Source organism: Oncorhynchus keta, chromosome 6 (genome assembly GCF_023373465.1).
Source record: "Oncorhynchus keta strain PuntledgeMale-10-30-2019 chromosome 6, Oket_V2, whole genome shotgun sequence".
NCBI classification, from domain to species: domain Eukaryota; kingdom Metazoa; phylum Chordata; class Actinopteri; order Salmoniformes; family Salmonidae; genus Oncorhynchus; species Oncorhynchus keta.
Window position 1 is genome coordinate 11,531,085 of NC_068426.1, and position 17,675 is coordinate 11,548,759.

The following is a 17,675-nucleotide window of genomic DNA, read 5'->3' on the forward strand; positions in this document are numbered from 1 at the left end:
AAACCTGGAAGGCAGGTAGCGGGAGGTTGTTGTTGTTTTGCATTTTTGTTTAATGTATGTTGGAATATAACTGCCTGGGAATATAATGCTTCATTAGGTAGTGTTAAAGGTTGTGCAACAGATCTCTACTGTCCAGATATGCTAATTTGGCCTTCTCCCTGCTAAATTTGCATCGTTCTGAGAATGTGGATGTAGAGTGTCTTCTTCTGGACATGTGGGTAAGGCTACTGTGACAGATGCAGGCATCTCTTGGGTGTCCAATGAGGTTTATTGGTTGTCATGTGACAGTAAGAGGAAATGGGAGAGTTCTAGGTCCATTTCTTTCTTAGAGGAATCAGGTTTTACAGTCTGTTACAAAGCAGACAATCATTATTCATTTTTTTTTATATAATTAGTTAGTTTTTACATCATACCAAAAATTATATATTAAAATGGAGTACTGAGTGCTTATTTACCAAAACACTAGCCAGTTCAGTAGTTATTTTATCGTGCATATATTTAGAAATATATTTCCTGAGATTTGGAACTTACTATTAACTTACTATTAGCTATTTCTACAGCATTATCTGCACCCTATTAGATCATCATTTAATTATGTGCAGAATAGACATACATCCTTATTTATTACACAAGTCTATTGAAGATCAAGGGAAATACATTGGAAATACCTTAATGTTTTTTATACCAATTTTACAATAACACAATTGGATAAAGTGTTTTGAAATTAGTAAATTTACTTTCATTATTACAATTGATGTGAAATAGTTAAGCCACTAATTATGTACATAGTTATTTAATGAAAAAATAACCTGCAAATGTCATTAACTATCCAAACATACATTTTAGTTCAAAATAAATCTAAATATGTACTTTACTACATTGAGAAGATAAGAAAGTGGTCTTCTCAAAACGTACTTTGTAACAAGTCCTTGTACCTATTTACTAAGATCCGCAATAAAAAACAATTTGTGATTAGAGCCATTGCTACACTGCTAAATGACACTTTGTGTGCCAAAATGTAAATTAAATTGGGGAATTGACTATATACTGTAGATAGGTGACATTATGCAATTCATACAGTAATTCATACAGTACAAATGCAACAATTATATGTATGCAACCCTGTTACTGGAGAGCTAGCTACCCTTCTGTAGGTTTCCACTCCAACCCTGTTACTGGAGAGCTAGCTACCCTTCTGTAGGTTTCCACTCCAACCCTGTTACTGGAGAGCTAGCTACCCTTCTGTAGGTTTCCACTCCAACCCTGTTACTGGAGAGCTAGCTACCCTTCTGTAGGTTTCCACTCCAACCCTGTTACTGGAGAGCTAGCTACCCTTCTGTAGGTTTCCACTCCAACCCTGTTACTGGAGAGCTAGCTACCCTTCTGTAGGTTTCCACTCCAACCCTGTTACTGGAGAGCTAGCTACCCTTCTGTAGGTTTCCACTCCAACCCTGTTACTGGAGAGCTAGCTACCCTTCTGTAGGTTTCCACTCCAACCCTGTTACTGGAGAGCCAGCTACCTTCCTGTAGGTTTCCACTCCAACCCTGTTACTGGAGAGCCAGCTACCTTCCTGTAGGTTTCCACTCCAACCCTGTTACTGGAGAGCCAGCTACCTTCCTGTAGGTTTCCACTCCAACCCTGTTACTGGAGAGCTAGCTACCTTCCTGTAGGTTTCCACTCCAACCCTGTTACTGGAGAGCCAGCTACCATTCTGTAGGTTTCCACTCCAACCCTGTTACTGGAGAGCCAGCTACTTTCCTGTAGGTTTCCACTCCAACCCTGTTACTGGAGAGCCAGGTACCTTCCTGTAGGTTTCCACTCCAACCCTGTTACTGGAGAGCCAGCTACCTTCCTGTAGGTTTCCACTCCAACCCTGTTACTGGAGAGCCAGCTACCTTCCTGTAGGTTTCCACTCCAACCCTGTTACTGGAGAGCTAGCTACCTTCCTGTAGGTTTCTACTCCAACCCTTACTGGAGAGCCAGCTACCTTCCTGTAGGTTTCTACTCCAACCCTTACTGGAGAGCCAGCTACCTTCCTGTAGGTTTCTACTCCAACCCTTACTGGAGAGCCAGCTACCTTCCTGTAGGTTTCTACTCCAACCCTTACTGGAGAGCCAGCTACCTTCCTGTAGGTTTCTACTCCAACCCTTACTGGAGAGCCAGCTACCTTCCTGTAGGTTTCTACTCCAACCCTTACTGGAGAGCCAGCTACCTTCCTGTAGGTTTCCACTCCAACCCTGTTACTGGAGAGCTAGCTACCTTCCTGTAGGTTTCCACTCCAACCCTTACTGGAGAGCCAGCTACCTTCCTGTAGGTTTCCACTCCAACCCTGTTACTGGAGAGCCAGCTACCTTCCTGTAGGTTTCTACTCCAACCCTGTTACTGGAGAGCTAGCTACCTTCCTGTAGGTTTCCACTCCAACCCTGTTACTGGAGAGCTAGCTACCTTCCTGTAGGTTTCCACTCCAACCCTGTTACTGGAGAGCCAGCTATCTTCCTGTAGGTTTCCACTCCAACCCTGTTACTGGAGAGCCAGCTACCTTCCTGTAGGTTTCCACTCCAACCCTGTTACTGGAGAGCCAGCTACCTTCCTGTAGGTTTCTACTCCAACCCTGTTACTGGAGAGCTAGCTACCTTCCTGTAGGTTTCCACTCCAACCCTGTTACTGGAGAGCTAGCTACCTTCCTGTAGGTTTCTACTCCAACCCTTACTGGAGAGCCAGCTACCTTCCTGTAGGTTTCCACTCCAACCCCAGTTGTAACTAACCTGATTCTGATTATCCACCAGCTAATTAGTAGAATCAGGTGTGCTAAGTGAGATTTGGATTGAAAACCTACAGGAGGTTAGCTATCCAGAAACAGCGAACCCTGGCTATACTATTTATTTATCTAGAAAAGTCAGTTAAGAACAAATTCTTATTTACAATGACGGCCAAATCCTAACCCAGACAAGGCTGTGCTAATTGTGCACCACCCTATGGGACTCCCAATAACAGCCGGTTGTGATACAGCCTGGAATCAAACCAGGGTCTGTAGTAACACCTCTAGCACTGAGAAATAGTGCCTTAGACCACTGTGCCACTCAGGAGTCTTTTATCTGGACATTTTGAAGTTAAACATACATTAGACAATAATAACTAGAAGAGTTTGAAATGGAATAATTTACAGTCGTCCCAGCAACGTCCATATGTTTTGAAACAACTATTGATGTAATGACAGTAATCCTGTGATGTTTCTTCTCACCTCTCGTCACCCTGGTTCTTTATCATACTGTAATGCTTCCACCTAGTGGTCCAATCTGATAATGAAGTCAGTACGGGTATGATACAATATCAAAATACAGGTGAAATAATGCCCTATATGTCGCTTCTCTAGGCTCTACGACTATACAACAAAAATACATCTATCGCAGAAATACACCATAATGAATTGTAAAAAATGATCAGTAATTATGGTGCGTAGTTGCATACTTCACATTGGAAAACAAATCAATGCTATTGAAATACCATTAACACATTGTTCTTCATACATAGATATCATCGAACTCCAGTGATAGTCGTCTCTTTCTCTGGCTGGAAGCAGGTGCAAGAGGTCTGCAGAATTCTGCGGAAAGACAATTTCAACATCGGACACAATATACATTCATCATCATAAAGTGGTGTTAAAATAAAAGACTTGTTACTGTACACAAACTATGATGAAATGACTGTGATATGTGGTTGTCTCACCAACCACCTTAAGATGAATGCACTAACTTTAAGTCTTTACTATCACTTAATACACTGTTATAGGTATGTACTGTGTGTCATTCTCTACTGTGAGTTACCGTAATGGGAGGTGTCTTGGTTCGGGTGGATTGTGGTCTCCTCCTGTGGCCATTTGTTGCATAAATCCCCACGCATCTCAATGTAGTTGTTCTCCTCCACATCTAAACACACAACAGTGCAGTTTGGGAAATGGAATGTTCCATGTGAATGTTCCATGTGAATGTTCCATGTGAATGTTCCATGTAAATGTTCCATGTGAATGTTCCATGTGAATGTTCCATGTGAATGTTCCATGTGAATGTTCCATGTGAATGTTTCATGTGAATGTTCCATGTGAATGTTCCATGTGAATGTTCCATGTGAATGTTCCATGTGAATGTTTCATGTGAATGTTCCATGTGAATGTTCCATGTGAATGTTCTATGTGAATGTTCCATGTGAATGTTCCAAGTGAATGTTCCATGTGAATGTTCCATGTGAATGTTCCATGTGAATGTTCCATGTAAATGTTCCATGTGAATGTTCCATGTGAATGTTCCATGTGAATGTTTCATGTGAATGTTTCATGTGAATGTTCCATGTGAATGTTCCATGTGAATGTTCTATGTGAATGTTCCATGTGAATGTTCCATGTGAATGTTCCGTGTGAATGTTTCATGTGAATGTTCCATGTGAATGTTCCATGTGAATGTTCTATGTGAATGTTCCATGTGAATGTTCCATGTGAATGTTCCGTGTGAATGTTCCGTGTGAATGTTCCGTGTGAATGTTCCATGTGAATGTTCCATGTGAATGTTCCGTGTGAATGTTCCGTGTGAATGTTCCCTGTGAATGTTCCGTGTGAATGTTCCATGTGAATGTTCCATGTGAATGTTCTATGTGAATGTTCCATGTGAATGTTCCATGTGAATGTTCAGTGTGAATGTTCCGTGTGAATGTTACATGTGAATGTTCCGTGTGAATGTTCCGTGTGAATGTTCCATGTGAATGTTCCATGTGAATGTTCTATGTGATTGTTCTATGTGAATGTTCCATGTGAATGTTCCATATAAATGTTCCATGAGAATGTTCCATGTGAATGTTCCATGTGAATGTTCCATATAAATGTTCAATGTGAATGTTTCATGTGAATGTTCCATGTGAATGTTCTTTGTGAATGTTCCATGTGAATGTTCTGTGAATGTTCCATTTGAATGTTCCATGTGAATGTTCCATGTGAATGTTCCATGTGATTGTTCCATGTGAATGTTCCATGTGAATGTTCTTTGTGAATGTTCCATGTGAATGTTCTATGTGAATGTTCCATTTGAATGTTCCATGTGAATGTTCCATGTGAATGTTCCATGTGATTGTTCCATGTGAATGTTTCATGTGAATGTTCCATGTGAATGTTCCATGTGAATGTTCCATGTGAATGTTCCATGTGAATGTTCCATTTGAATGTTCCATGTAAATGTTCCATGTAAATGTTCCATGTGAATGTTCCATGTGATTGTTCCATGTGAATGTTTCATGTGAATGTTCCATGTGAATGTTCTATGTGAATGTTCCATGTGAATGTTCCATGTGAATGTTCCATGTGAATGTTCCATGTGAATGTTCCATGTGAATGTTCCATTTGAATGTTCCATGTAAATGTTCCATGTAAATGTTCCATGTAAATGTTCCATGTGATTGTTTCATGTGAATGTTCCATGTGAATGTTCCATGTGAATGTTCCATGTGAATGTTCCATGTGAATGTTCTATGTGAATGTTCCATGTGAATGTTCCATGTGAATGTTCCATGTGAATGTTCCATGTGAATGTTCTATGTGAATGTTCTATGTGAATGTTCCATGTGAATGTTCCATGTGAATGTTCCATGTGAATGTTCCATTTGAATGTTCCATGTGAATGTTCCATGTGAATGTTCCATGTGAATGTTCCATTTGAATGTTTCATGTGAATGTTCCATGTAAATGTACCAAGTGAATTTTCCATAGAAATGCAACAAAACGCATAAAGTAGATACTTACATTCCGTCTGACTTTGACCTTTTCTCTTTTTCTGACGCCTCTTCTTCAAATGTAGAATGGCGACGGCCAGTGTCGTCAGTGCAAATGCAAAGAGACCAAATGCAGCCACAGTTGACCTGTGACCTTTTCCCGAAACAAATGCCACAGTTTAATTCTAAATATATTCATGAATCTTTAAAAAGGTACTGTGTTCTGTAGTACCCTATCCCCTGATTCATATTTGTGCCTTCAAAGCTTGGTTCAATACATACTGTGCTTCTCAATTAAAGGACAAGTAATGGGCAGGTCTACTGTACTGTCCAGAGAGAACGGTTCTGGACCAATAGTATGCAGAATGTCCAGGAGGAGTGTACTGTACCTCTGCATGTTGGGACAACTGGGCTGAAGCCTTCCTCACTTATTTCGTTCATTGCCACACAGGTCAGGTTTCCAGGCGTATGGCTGTCTAGGAATAGAACAGGACCTGAGCTCAGGGTCTGATTGGACCCTGTCCAGGCAAATGGCTGCTCGGTCCAGATCATCACAACTCGGTCTCCTTTATCAACAGAGCAGGTCAGAACAACTCTCCCATCAAAAGTACAGGAGGTTCTCACCTTTGGTTTGGAAACAGGTTCTGAAATGTAAATCAATCATGTCACACAAATATACACTCACACAGTGTAAAGTCAATCAACAAGCTACAACAGAGAATATTATTTTCAGTCAAAATTAAGCAAATAAATTAACAATAAATGAACGAAAGCCAAAATAAAATAAAAACTGAAATTACATTAAAGGGGCAATTTGCAAGCGGGTACATCAATGTTTGCACTTAAATGAATGATATACCCATTGATTCTTGAAGACTATTACTGAAGAGCTTAGTTCAACTGTCATACCCCACCAGAATCCAAAATATAAGCCTGTTTTACTCCATTGTTTATAAAAAATGTGATTGTAAACTAACTGTATAGCTCCAAAAAATTGTTGAAATAATAATCTTGATATTGTGCATCCATAGCTCAGTCTGAATTTGAGAGTGGATACATTTTTACAACCCCATCTCTCAGCTGTTTACCAAAACAATGGCTGGGTGGACACTGTTATTGGTCAAATTGCAGATTGCCTCTTTAATCAACATAGACGTGTATGTTTGTGCTAAAACTTCCCTGACAAATTGAAGAATTGTGTAATTTCAAACAACTCACCTAGAATATTGAGCTCAATGTGCCGCTCGGATAAACGGCCTCCATTTTCACTGTATTGTTGAACAGTATAATTTCCACTGTCTCTTTTCAGTCCTTCATTAAACTTCAGTGAACCATTTAGAAAGATCTCACACCTATCCATTAAATTAACAAGCGTACCATTTCTAGCTATTAACATATCTGTATTATCATGTTTCCATCTTATGTCAGAGATCTTGGCGTGTAAGTGCATTTTAGGGTGAAGGAATATGGAGTTTCCTACTCGTCCAACTGTTCTGATGTCTTCTGCAACAACTGAAAATAAAGCATTTCAATGCTTTAAAATAGATGCGCAAAAAAATATTGTTTAAAATATTTTTTGGACTCATCAAGAAAAACTATTCAGCCTACTTACCATAGCTTATGTAGAGGTGAAGAAGCATCATCAACATTGGAAGCCCACCAGTAGATGTTAAAACTCTCAGAGTATGGCGTGAGGACATGTTTGTAAACTAGATAGTTTGGCATGAAATGAATGTGTAGTTGTCATTACGCTCAGACAGTTCTGTTTCCTGCTATGGGGAAATGGCCAACTAGTCATGAAACCACAGCATATGGGTTCAAACATTCTACAAGTTTCACTCACTGAATAGAGAAATGTAAAAAAATATTTTGTGCTTACAACTAAGCACAGTGTCAACAATGTCAACTCACCTCCATGTCCTACTCATGTTTTCACTTTTAAAAATCTATACATTATTTCACCATTACTTAACCAGGTAGGCCAGTTGAGAACAAGTTCTCATTTACAACTGCGACCTGGCCAAGATAAAGCAAAGCAGTGCGACAAAAACAACACAGAGTGACACATGGGATAAACAAACGTACAGTCAACAACACAATAACACTTCTTCTTCTCTCCATGAAGAGCAGGCTGATCACAGGCCAGGCAGAGCTACTGAGCTGTAGAAACACTAATAGGTGTGGCTGCGGGACGCTGTTCATATGCAAGTTGTACTGTTTCTTTTTTAGCTACTCTGCAAAGCACACTCATTAACCACTTTATATAAAATATAGAATTCTAACATGCTAAAGTACCCAATGCATTTTACACTCTGGGCCTAGTTTAACTTCTGTGGTTTGCCTTGCTCTGTTGATGCGCATCAGACCGTTTCATTTTCACATCAGTTAGCCACTTTACCACAGCTTTCTAAAACAGTGTACTTGCAATGCAAAGTATCCGTCCTATTTTCTTATCTACATGTTTCAAAATCAGTTATTTATGAAAAGACAATAAACGATGCAATGGAAGGCGTTTCATTGTCTTAATCTTGATAGTTTGGTTACAACTGAGGTTGAAGCAAAAGGTTGTAAACTGGAATAGTGCAAAATGAGATACCTGGAGATACCAGGTTGTGTAAGGGCTATTTTACCAAGAAGGAGAGTGATGGAGAGTTGCATCAGATGACCTGGCTTCCACAATCACCCGACCTGTAAGGACTGACACTGGAGTCGAAAAGCAGGTACATGGAGTCAAACATTTAATGAGGAACAGACAAGGAACGGACAGGAACAGCGTTAGCACACGGGTAACAAAATGTCAGGAATGTTAATGCAGCAGTGGGGAACAGAGATGGGGAACTGACAAATATAGGGGAAGTAATAGACAGGAGATTGAGTCCAGGTGGGTCCAATAACACGCTGATACGCGTGACAAGGGAAGGCAGGTGGGCGTAATGATGGTGGCAGTAGTGTGTAATGCTGGAGAGCCTGGCGCCTTCGGGCACCAGGAATGGGGAGCGGGAGCAGGCGTGACACGACCTCAACCCAATTGAGATGGTTTGGGATTAGTTGGACCGCAGAGTGAAGGAAAAGCAGCCAACAAGTGTTCAGCATATGTGGGAACTCCTTCAAGACTGTTGGGAAAGCATTCCAGGTGAATCTGTCATAGAGAATGCCAAGAGTGTGCGAAACTGTCATCTTTGGCTACTTTGAAGAAACTCAAATATAAAATATCCACACACAAAATATACAGACTTTTTTGGTTACTACATGATTCCATATGTGCTATTTCATAGTTTTGATGTCTTCACTATTATTCTACAATGTAGAAAATAGTACAAATCAAGAAAAACCATTGAATGAGTAACATGTAACATGTAATATCAAGACGTTCTACCTTATGGTGTTTAATTCAAAATAACATTAACTGTCATCTAGTTCTAAATACAGGAAGAACATCAGATACTGTAGACATAAACATGAAAACAGAGTGGGTGGAGCACCAAAGTGCCATCTCTTAGAAGTGGTTTTATGAAACTCGCCATAATGAAATGCCATAATGCTTTGAGAAAACAGGTCTCACTCAATGGGCTTTTTACATTTGACATTTCACTCATTTAGCAGATGCTATTATCCAGTGTGACATACAGTTAGTGCATTCATCTTAAAATAAAAATGTAGAACCAGGATCAGATATAGCCCTTGGCTGTGGGATATTTTAAAATACTCTTCGAAAAGGTGGAGTCTCAGAAGATTGGACTCCGCCATTTTAGCTTCAGGGGGAAGCTTGTTTCACTATTGGAGTGCCAGGACAGAGAGGAGCTTGGACTGGGCTGACCGGGAGCTGCCCTCCCAAAGGGGTGGGAGACCCAAGAGACCAGAGGTGTCATAACGAAGAACTCAGGTTGGGTTGTAGGGTTTGAGCAGAGCCTGAAGGTATGGAGGGGCTTGCAGGAGTTTAATGGCACAAGCGGGGAGCCCAGACAACAGCACGTTGCCTTATCAGATCTATATCAAAATGATTTTATATAGCCCTTCTTGCATCAGCTGATATATATTATGATTTGACATAAAAAGTCAACGTTTTTAAAAAAGGTAAAAGAAAGAAATCTTCCACAGCAACAGGAAAGTGTCTTCATAATCATATGAATTCTATAATTTCAAATAATACTATGATTGAAGACGTATAGATCTCATTACTGAAACTCTTTGCAATACCTTTACATCATAATATGTTTTGATTTACAGACCCACATTCACAATATATTATATAATATTTGCACATTTCAGTGTTGACCCTTTAGATAAAAAATAAATAAAGCAGACACACATCTACTTTAGCACATTACAAACTTGCATGCCTCAAAAGAAAGAAAGCGTCACATGTCCAGAATAATATAAAGACAGAAAGGGTCACCAATCCAGAATAATATAAAGACAGAAAGGGTCACCAATCCAGAATAATATAAAGACAGAAAGGGTCACCAATCCAGAATAATATAAAGACAGAACGGGTCACCAATCCAGAATAATATAAAGACAGAACGGGTCACCAATCCAGAATGATATAAAGACAGAAAGGGTCACCAATCCAGAATGATATAAAGACAGAACGGGTCACCAATCCAGAATGATATAAAGACAGAACGGGTCACCAATCCAGAATAATATAAAGACAGAACGGGTCACCAATCCAGAATAATATAAAGACAGAACGGGTCACCAATCCAGAATAATATAAAGACAGAACGGGTCACCAATCCAGAATAATATAAAGACACCAATCCAATAATATAAAGACAGAACGGGTCACCAATCCAGAATAATATAAAGACAGAACGGGTCACCAATCCAGAATAATATAAAGACAGAACGGGTCACCAATCGAGAATAATATAAAGACAGAAAGGGTCACCAATCCAGAATAATATAAAGACAGAACGGGTCACCAATCCAGAATAATATAAAGACAGAACGGGTCACCAATCCAGAATAATATAAAGACAGAACGGGTCACCAATCTAGAAAATAATAAAGGAAGTGTCACATATCCAGAATAATATAAAGAAATGTACTACATTGTTGAGGGAGAATTGTTGAGGGAGAATTGTTGAGGGAGAATTGTTGAGGGAGTTAGCAAATAAGCAAATCACTGTACATTTGATACCTGCTGTAAAATGTGTATGTGACCAATAACATTTGATTTGAGTACCCATGTTAAATATACCTGTTTCAACAACATGGTACCATGTATTTGTGTATGGTATCAAAGCAAAGAAATGGCAGTTTGTTGCCCTAGTCTTATCATCACATGAGGTAAGTGACTATTCAGACCAACAGTCAGCCATTTAATAATTTAAACCTGTGAGGGGAAAGTATGGTTTCCTCTGTTATCTACGTTAACTGTGCTCTTGAGGCGCCATGATCACGTGGTAGTGGATTACCAACTCTGGAATACACCAGATAACTTTTTGGTCTTACGAGGGATGTGGATGAGAATAATTTATGTTTCTCCACTCAGCTGACAGGTATTGTTCTCCATTCATACAGGAGTAATAAAGTTCTGTGGGGATTATTATTTATTTTTAGATATTATTTTTAGAATAATGTATTTATTTTTTTATCATGGGCTGATGCAGCACCATCAGTATCCCTACTTTGTAACGTCGGGTGAGTGATGAGTGAGGAGTCAAATGCAGAGAGCGAAGTGAACGGGAAAAGGGATCGGTGGCAGCTAATAGACCGGCGACGACGACCGGCGAGCGCCACCCGAGCAGGAAGGGGAGGACCCGGGGGGCGAGGCGCAGGGCGATCCGGATGGAGGCGATGGAACTCCCTTAGTATTGTAGGATCCAATATATCCCCCACCGGGACCCAGCACCTCTCCTCCAGCCCGTACCCCTCCCAGCCCACCAGGTACTGCAGGCCCCTCACCCGGCCACTGGAGTCCAAAATGGACCGTATCGTGTACGCCGGGCACCCCTCGATGTCCAGAGGGGGCGGAGGGACCTCCGGAACCTCACTTTCCTGCACGGGACCAGCTACCACCGGCCTGAGGAGAGACACATGAAATGAGGGGTTAATATGATAGCACAAATGGAGTAACAATCGATAACACACCTCGTTTATTCTCCTCAGGACTTTAAATGGCCCTACACACTGCGGACCCAGCTTCCGGCAGGGCAGGCGGAGGGGCAGGTTTCGGGTCGAGAGCCAGACCCTGTCCCCCGTTGTAAACATGGGGGCCTCACTATGGTGATGGTCAGCGCTCTTCTTCTGCCGTCCACTCGCCTGACGCAATGACTCCTAAACGGCCCTCCAGGTCTCCTTAGAGCGCTGCACCCATTCCTCCACCGCAGGAGCCTCGGTATGGCTCTGAGCTCCTGAGGTCCAGTTTCGTGAAGAATCGCGCCCCGTGAAATGATTCCACCGCCGTAATGATGAGAAGTAGTGGGTAACTAAAACTCACAGTGATGGAATTTAGACCTCGATAATCAATACACGGATGCAAACCACCCTCCTTTTTCTTCACGAAAAAGAAACTCGAGGAGACGGGTGACATGGAGGGCCGAATGTACCCCTTTCCCAGAGCCTCCGTGACATGTCTCCATAGCTAACGTCTCCTCCTGGGACAATGGATACGTGTGACTCCTGGGTAGTGCATCGTTTACCTGGAGGTTTATCACGCAATCCCCCTGTCGATGGGGTGGTAATAGGGTCGCCTTCTTCTTACTGAAGGTGATAGCCAAGTCGGCATACTCAGCAGTAATGCGCATGGTGGAAACCTGGTCTGAACTCTCCACCGTTGTCGCACTGATGGAAACTCCTAAACACCTGCCTGAACACTCATTAGACCAACTCTGGAGAGCTCGATGTCTCCACAAAATTTTAGGACTGAATAGCCAGCCAGGGAATCCCCAGTACCACCGGAAACGCAGGTGAATCGATAAGGAACAGACTAATCCGTTCCTTATGATTCCCTGCGTAATCATCTCCAGAGGAATCGTGGCATCTCTGACCAGCCCTGACCCTAACGGTCGACTATCTAAGGAGTGCTCGGGGAAGGGGGTGTCTACCTTAACTAACGGAATCCTCAACCTCTGAGCGAGTCCGCGATCTAACAAATTCCCCGCTGCGCCTGAATCGACTATTGCCTTATGCTGAAGAGAGGGCAAAAACTTAAGGAAACAGATGAACAAAATCATGTGTCCAACAGGAAGCTCTGGGAGAGTGTGGTGCTGACTCACCTGAGGTGACCGAGGAGTGTTCCGCCTGCCCTCTCGACTCCCAGATGAACTCATCTAGCAGCGACCTGAAGTGTGCCCTTTCCGGCCACAATGGGTACAGGAGGAGCCTCCTCCTCCGGTCTCCCTAGACGCAGCCCCTCCTAGCTCCATCGGGATGGGAGCAGGGGGAGGCAGGTGGTGGAACTGACAAGACCCTTTCAGAACGTCCGCGAGCAGCCAGCAGATGGTCTAGCCGGATAGACATGTCAATCAGCTCATCCAAGCTGAGCGCAGCGTCCCGACAAGCCAGCTCCCTGCGGACGTCCTCTCTTAGGCTACACCTGTAATGGTCTATCTGTCTTTCCACCCAGCTCCAGCGGCCAAAGTCCGGAAATCCAACGCAAAGTCATGCGCGCTCCTTGTCCCCTGCCGGAGATGGAACAACCTCTCATCCAGGTAGTGGCCCCTCGCTGAGTCGGGCCCGTTCCAGACGGCGTTGACCCACTCCAGGGCCCTACCTGTCAGGCAGGAGACGATGGACACTCACGCTCTCCTCGTCCGAGTGAGCAGGCCGAACAGTGGCCAGGTAGAGCTCTAGTTGTAGCAGAAATCCCTGGCACCCTGCCGCCGCTCCATTGTACTCCCTCGGAGGCGTGATGCGCAGAGCGTTGGCACCGTATCCCGCTGGAGGGGATGGTGGAGTTGCTGGTGGGAGGGTAGGTGAGGTAGTAGGGAGACCACTACTCTCCCAAAGGTCCATCCTCTCCATCATTTGATCCATTTCTGATCCGATGTGACAGAGGATGGACGTATGATGAAGGACTCTGTCCTCCATCGTGGGGAGAGGGGTGGTCGCTGCTCCTGCTTACTCCATCTGAAGGTGCAGGCTTCTGTAATGTCAGGTGAGTGATGAGTGAGGAGTCAAATGCAGAGAGCGAAGTGAACGGGAATTAATGTCCTTCAAAACGTAACAGGTCCAAACATGGGTGAATGCCCTAAAAACACTGGCGCTAGACAAACCCAAAACCTAGTTACAAACACTGGACAGCGAAAACCCAAAACAAACATGATACATCACCAAACGTAACAAAGCAACAAGCCCGCACAAACACCAGCTGGCAAAACGAACTTCAATAACACCCATCCCAAAACCCAAACAAGGAACAGGTGAAAACAATTAGACAAAAACAAACGAAAAGGAAAAAGGGATCAGTGGCAGCTAATAGACCGGCGACGACGACCGCCGAGCGCCACCCGAGCAGGAAGGGGAGCCACCTTCAGTGGCAGCTAATAGACCGGCGACGACGACCGCCGAGCGCCACCCGAGCAGGAAGGGAGCCACCTTCAGTGGCAGCTAATAGACCGGCGACGACGACGACCGCCGAGCGCCACCCGAGCAGGAAGGGGAGCCACCTTCAGTGGCAGCTAATAGACCGGACGACGACCGCCGACCGCCACCTGAGCAGGAAGGGGAGCCACCTTCAGTGGCAGCTAATAGACCGGCGACGACGACCGCCGAGCGCCACCCGAGCAGGAAGGGGAGCCACCTTCAGTGGCAGCTAATAGACCGGCGACGACGACAGCCGAGCGCCACCCGAACAGGAAGGGGAGCCACCTTCAGTGGCAGCTAATAGACCGGCGACGACGACCGCCGAGCGCCACCCGAGCAGGAAGGGGAGCCACCTTCAGTGGCAGCTAATAGACCGGCGACGACGACCGCCGAGCGCCACCCGAGCAGGAAGGGGAGCCACCTTCAGTGGCAGCTAATAGACCGGCGACGACGACCGCCGAGCGCCACCCGAGCAGGAAGGGGAGCCACCTTCAGTGGCAGCTAATAGACCGGCGACGACGACCGCCGAGCGCCGAGCGCCGAGCGCCGAGCGCCACCCGAGCAGGAAGGGGATCCACCTTCAGTGGCAGCTAATAGACCGGCGACGACGACCGCCGAGCGCCACCCGAGCAGGAAGGGGATCCACCTTCAGTGGCAGCTAATAGACCGGCGACGACGACCGCCGAGCGCCACCCGAGCAGGAAGGGGAGCCACCTTCAGTGGCAGCTAATAGACCGGCGACGACGACCGCCGAGCGCCGAGCGCCACCCGAGCAGGAAGGGGAGCCACCTTCAGTGGCAGCTAATAGACCGCCGACGACGACCGCCGACCGCCGAGCGCCACCCGAGCAGGAAGGGGAGCCACCTTCAGTGGCAGCTAATAGACCGGCGGCGACCGACCGACCGCCCGCCCGAGCAGGAAGGGGAGCCACCTTCAGTGGCAGCTAATAGACCGGCGACGACGACCGCCGAGCGCCGAGCGCCACCCGAGCAGGAAGGGGAGCCACCTTCAGTGGCAGCTAATAGACCGGCGACGACGACCGCCAGCGCGAGCGCCACCCGAGCAGGAAGGGGAGCCACCTTCAGTGGCAGCTAATAGACCGGCGACGACGACCGCCGAGCGCCACCCGAGCAGGAAGGGGAGCCACCTTCAGTGGCAGCTAATAGACCGGCGACCGCCGAGCGCCGAGCGCCACCCGAGCAGGAAGGGGATCCACCTTCAGTGGCAGCTAATAGACCGGCGACGACGACCGCCGAGCGCCACCCGAGCAGGAAGGGGATCCACCTTCAGTGGCAGCTAATAGACCGGCGACGACGACCGCCGAGCGCCACCCGAGCAGGAAGGGGAGCCACCTTCAGTGGCAGCTAATAGACCGGCGACGACGACCGCCGAGCGCCACCCGAGCAGGAAGGGGAGCCACCTTCAGTGGCAGCTAATAGACCGGCGACGACGACCGCCGAGCGCCACCCGAACAGGAAGGGAGTCACCTTCAGTGGCAGCTAATAGACTGGCGACGACGACCGCCGAGCGCCACCCGAGCAGGAAGGGGAGCCACCTTCAGTGGCAGCTAATAGACCGGCGACGACGACCGCCGAGCGCCACCCGAGCAGGAAGGGGAGCCACCTTCAGTGGCAGCTAATAGACCGGCGACGACGACCGCCGAGCGCCACCCGAGCAGGAAGGGGAGCCACCTTCAGTGGCAGCTAATAGACCGGCGACGACGACCGCCGAGCGCCACCCGAGCAGGAAGGGGAGCCACCTTCAGTGGCAGCTAATAGACCGCGACGACGACCGCCGCCGAGCGCCGAAGGGGAGCCACCTTCAGTGGCAGCTAACTAGACCGGCCCGAGCGCCGAGCGCCACCCGAGCAGGAAGGGGAGCCACCTTCAGTGGCAGCTAATAGACCGGCGACGACGACCGCCGAGCGCCGAGCGCCACCCGAGCAGGAAGGGGATCCACCTTCAGTGGCAGCTAATAGACCGGCGACGACGACCGCCGAGCGCCACCCGAGCAGGAAGGGGAGCCACCTTCAGTGGCAGCTAATAGACCGGCGACGACGACCGCCGAGCGCCACCCGAGCAGGAAGGGGAGCCACCTTCAGTGGCAGCTAATAGACCGGCGACGACGACCGCCGACCGCCGAGCGCCACCCGAGCAGGAAGGGGAGCCACCTTCAGTGGCAGCTAATAGACCGGCGACGACGACCGCCGAGCGCCGAGCGCCACCCGAGCAGGAAGGGGATCCACCTTCAGTGGCAGCTAATAGACCGGCGACGACGACCGCCGAGCGCCACCCGAGCAGGAAGGGGATCCACCTTCAGTGGCAGCTAATAGACCGGCGACGACGACCGCCGAGCGCCACCCGAGCAGGAAGGGGAGCCACCTTCAGTGGCAGCTAATAGACCGGCGACGACGACCGCCGAGCGCCACCCGAGCAGGAAGGGGATCCACCTTCAGTGGCAGCTAATAGACCGGCGACGACGACCGCCGAGCGCCACCCGAGCAGGAAGGGGATCCACCTTCAGTGGCAGCTAATAGACCGGCGACGACGACCGCCGAGCGCCACCCGAGCAGGAAGGGGAGCCACCTTCAGTGGCAGCTAATAGACCGGCGACGACGACCGCCGAGCGCCACCCGAGCAGGAAGGGGAGCCACCTTCGGTGGTATTCGTGACATACTTCCCTTCGCTATACTTTACAGATTGAATCCTAATCGTAGTTCCATTGATACGAATTGTGACTCTGCCAAGTACTGTAGTATGACAAGAACCAAGAAGGTCAGAGAGGAACGAGCGGAGAGATAGAATGACAAAGCTTAAATGTTCCTGATACGTACAGCATATACAGACAGGATGGGAGCCACTTCAGTGGCAGCTAATGTGATTTCCTTGTGACGGATATGAGAGCGAGACCAGAGCAGGAAGGGAGCCACCTTCAGTGGCAGAGTGACCGGCGGGCTCGTCACCGACCGGCGCCACCAGCAGAAAGGGTCTAGCTCAAACTCTCCTGCTCTGGAGCTCAGCTGGCGTCAGACCGCCGAGGCCACCCGAGCAGGAAGGGGAGCCACCTTCAGTGAAAAACAAATAGAGGGAATACCGTGAGGCCACCCGAGAAGGATTGAAAGCCACCTTCAGTGGCAGCTACAGAATCCTGGCATTGAAAAATGCCAGAAATTGCCAGCAGGAAGGGGAGCCACCTTCAGATGGCAGGCCTATATTAAATAGCTACATCCCCCACCAGATAGCAGGCCTATAGGAAGGGGAGCCATCCCCCTTCAGATGGCAGCCTATATTAAATAGCTACATCCCCCACCAGAGCGCCAGGCCTATATTGAATAGCCACCTTCAGATAGCAGGCCTATATTAAATAGCTACATCCCCCACCAGATAGC

At 46.9% G+C, this 17,675-nt stretch overlaps 1 protein-coding gene and 1 long non-coding RNA gene across 6 annotated transcripts; both read right to left on the reverse strand.

Moving 5' to 3' along the window:
• Nucleotides 1-716: 716 nt before the first annotated feature.
• LOC127930701 (uncharacterized) lies at nucleotides 717-2,501 on the reverse strand. 5 transcript variants are annotated; one of them, XR_008138934.1, is made up of 4 exons: nucleotides 2,447-2,486; nucleotides 2,306-2,352; nucleotides 2,214-2,260; nucleotides 717-1,943 (listed from the first exon to the last, which is right to left on the reverse strand). It is a non-coding gene; the product is annotated as an uncharacterized LOC127930701 (long non-coding RNA). The 5 variants fall into 5 exon arrangements; XR_008138932.1 differs by having other exon boundaries at nucleotides 2,400-2,449; XR_008138935.1 differs by lacking the exons at nucleotides 2,214-2,260; nucleotides 2,306-2,352 and having other exon boundaries at nucleotides 717-1,988; nucleotides 2,447-2,501.
• A 574-nt stretch (nucleotides 2,502-3,075) lies between these two features.
• LOC118384946 (T-cell surface antigen CD2-like) lies at nucleotides 3,076-7,963 on the reverse strand. Its single transcript, XM_035771665.2, has 6 exons — nucleotides 7,365-7,963; nucleotides 6,971-7,264; nucleotides 6,142-6,396; nucleotides 5,784-5,906; nucleotides 3,826-3,927; nucleotides 3,076-3,602 (listed from the first exon to the last, which is right to left on the reverse strand). The coding sequence occupies exons 1-6, from the start codon at nucleotides 7,450-7,452 to the stop codon at nucleotides 3,523-3,525; spliced, it is 942 nt and encodes a 313-aa protein (XP_035627558.1). The 5' UTR covers nucleotides 7,453-7,963; the 3' UTR covers nucleotides 3,076-3,522.
• Nucleotides 7,964-17,675: the final 9,712 nt, after the last annotated feature.

Bases quoted from the DNA above. Each gene is read 5' to 3' on its own strand.
- LOC118384946 (XM_035771665.2), bottom strand. From the start codon at position 7,452: ATGTCCTCACGCCATACTCTGAGAGTTTTAACATCTACTGGTGGGCTT. The intron at 6,397-6,970 runs GTGAGTTGTTTG...TTTACATTTCAG, and splicing joins CATTGAGCTCAATATTCTAG to AACCTGTTTCCAAACCAAAG. The intron at 3,928-5,783 runs GTAAGTATCTAC...TTGTGTGTTTAG, and splicing joins AGGTCAAAGTCAGACGGAAT to ATGTGGAGGAGAACAACTAC.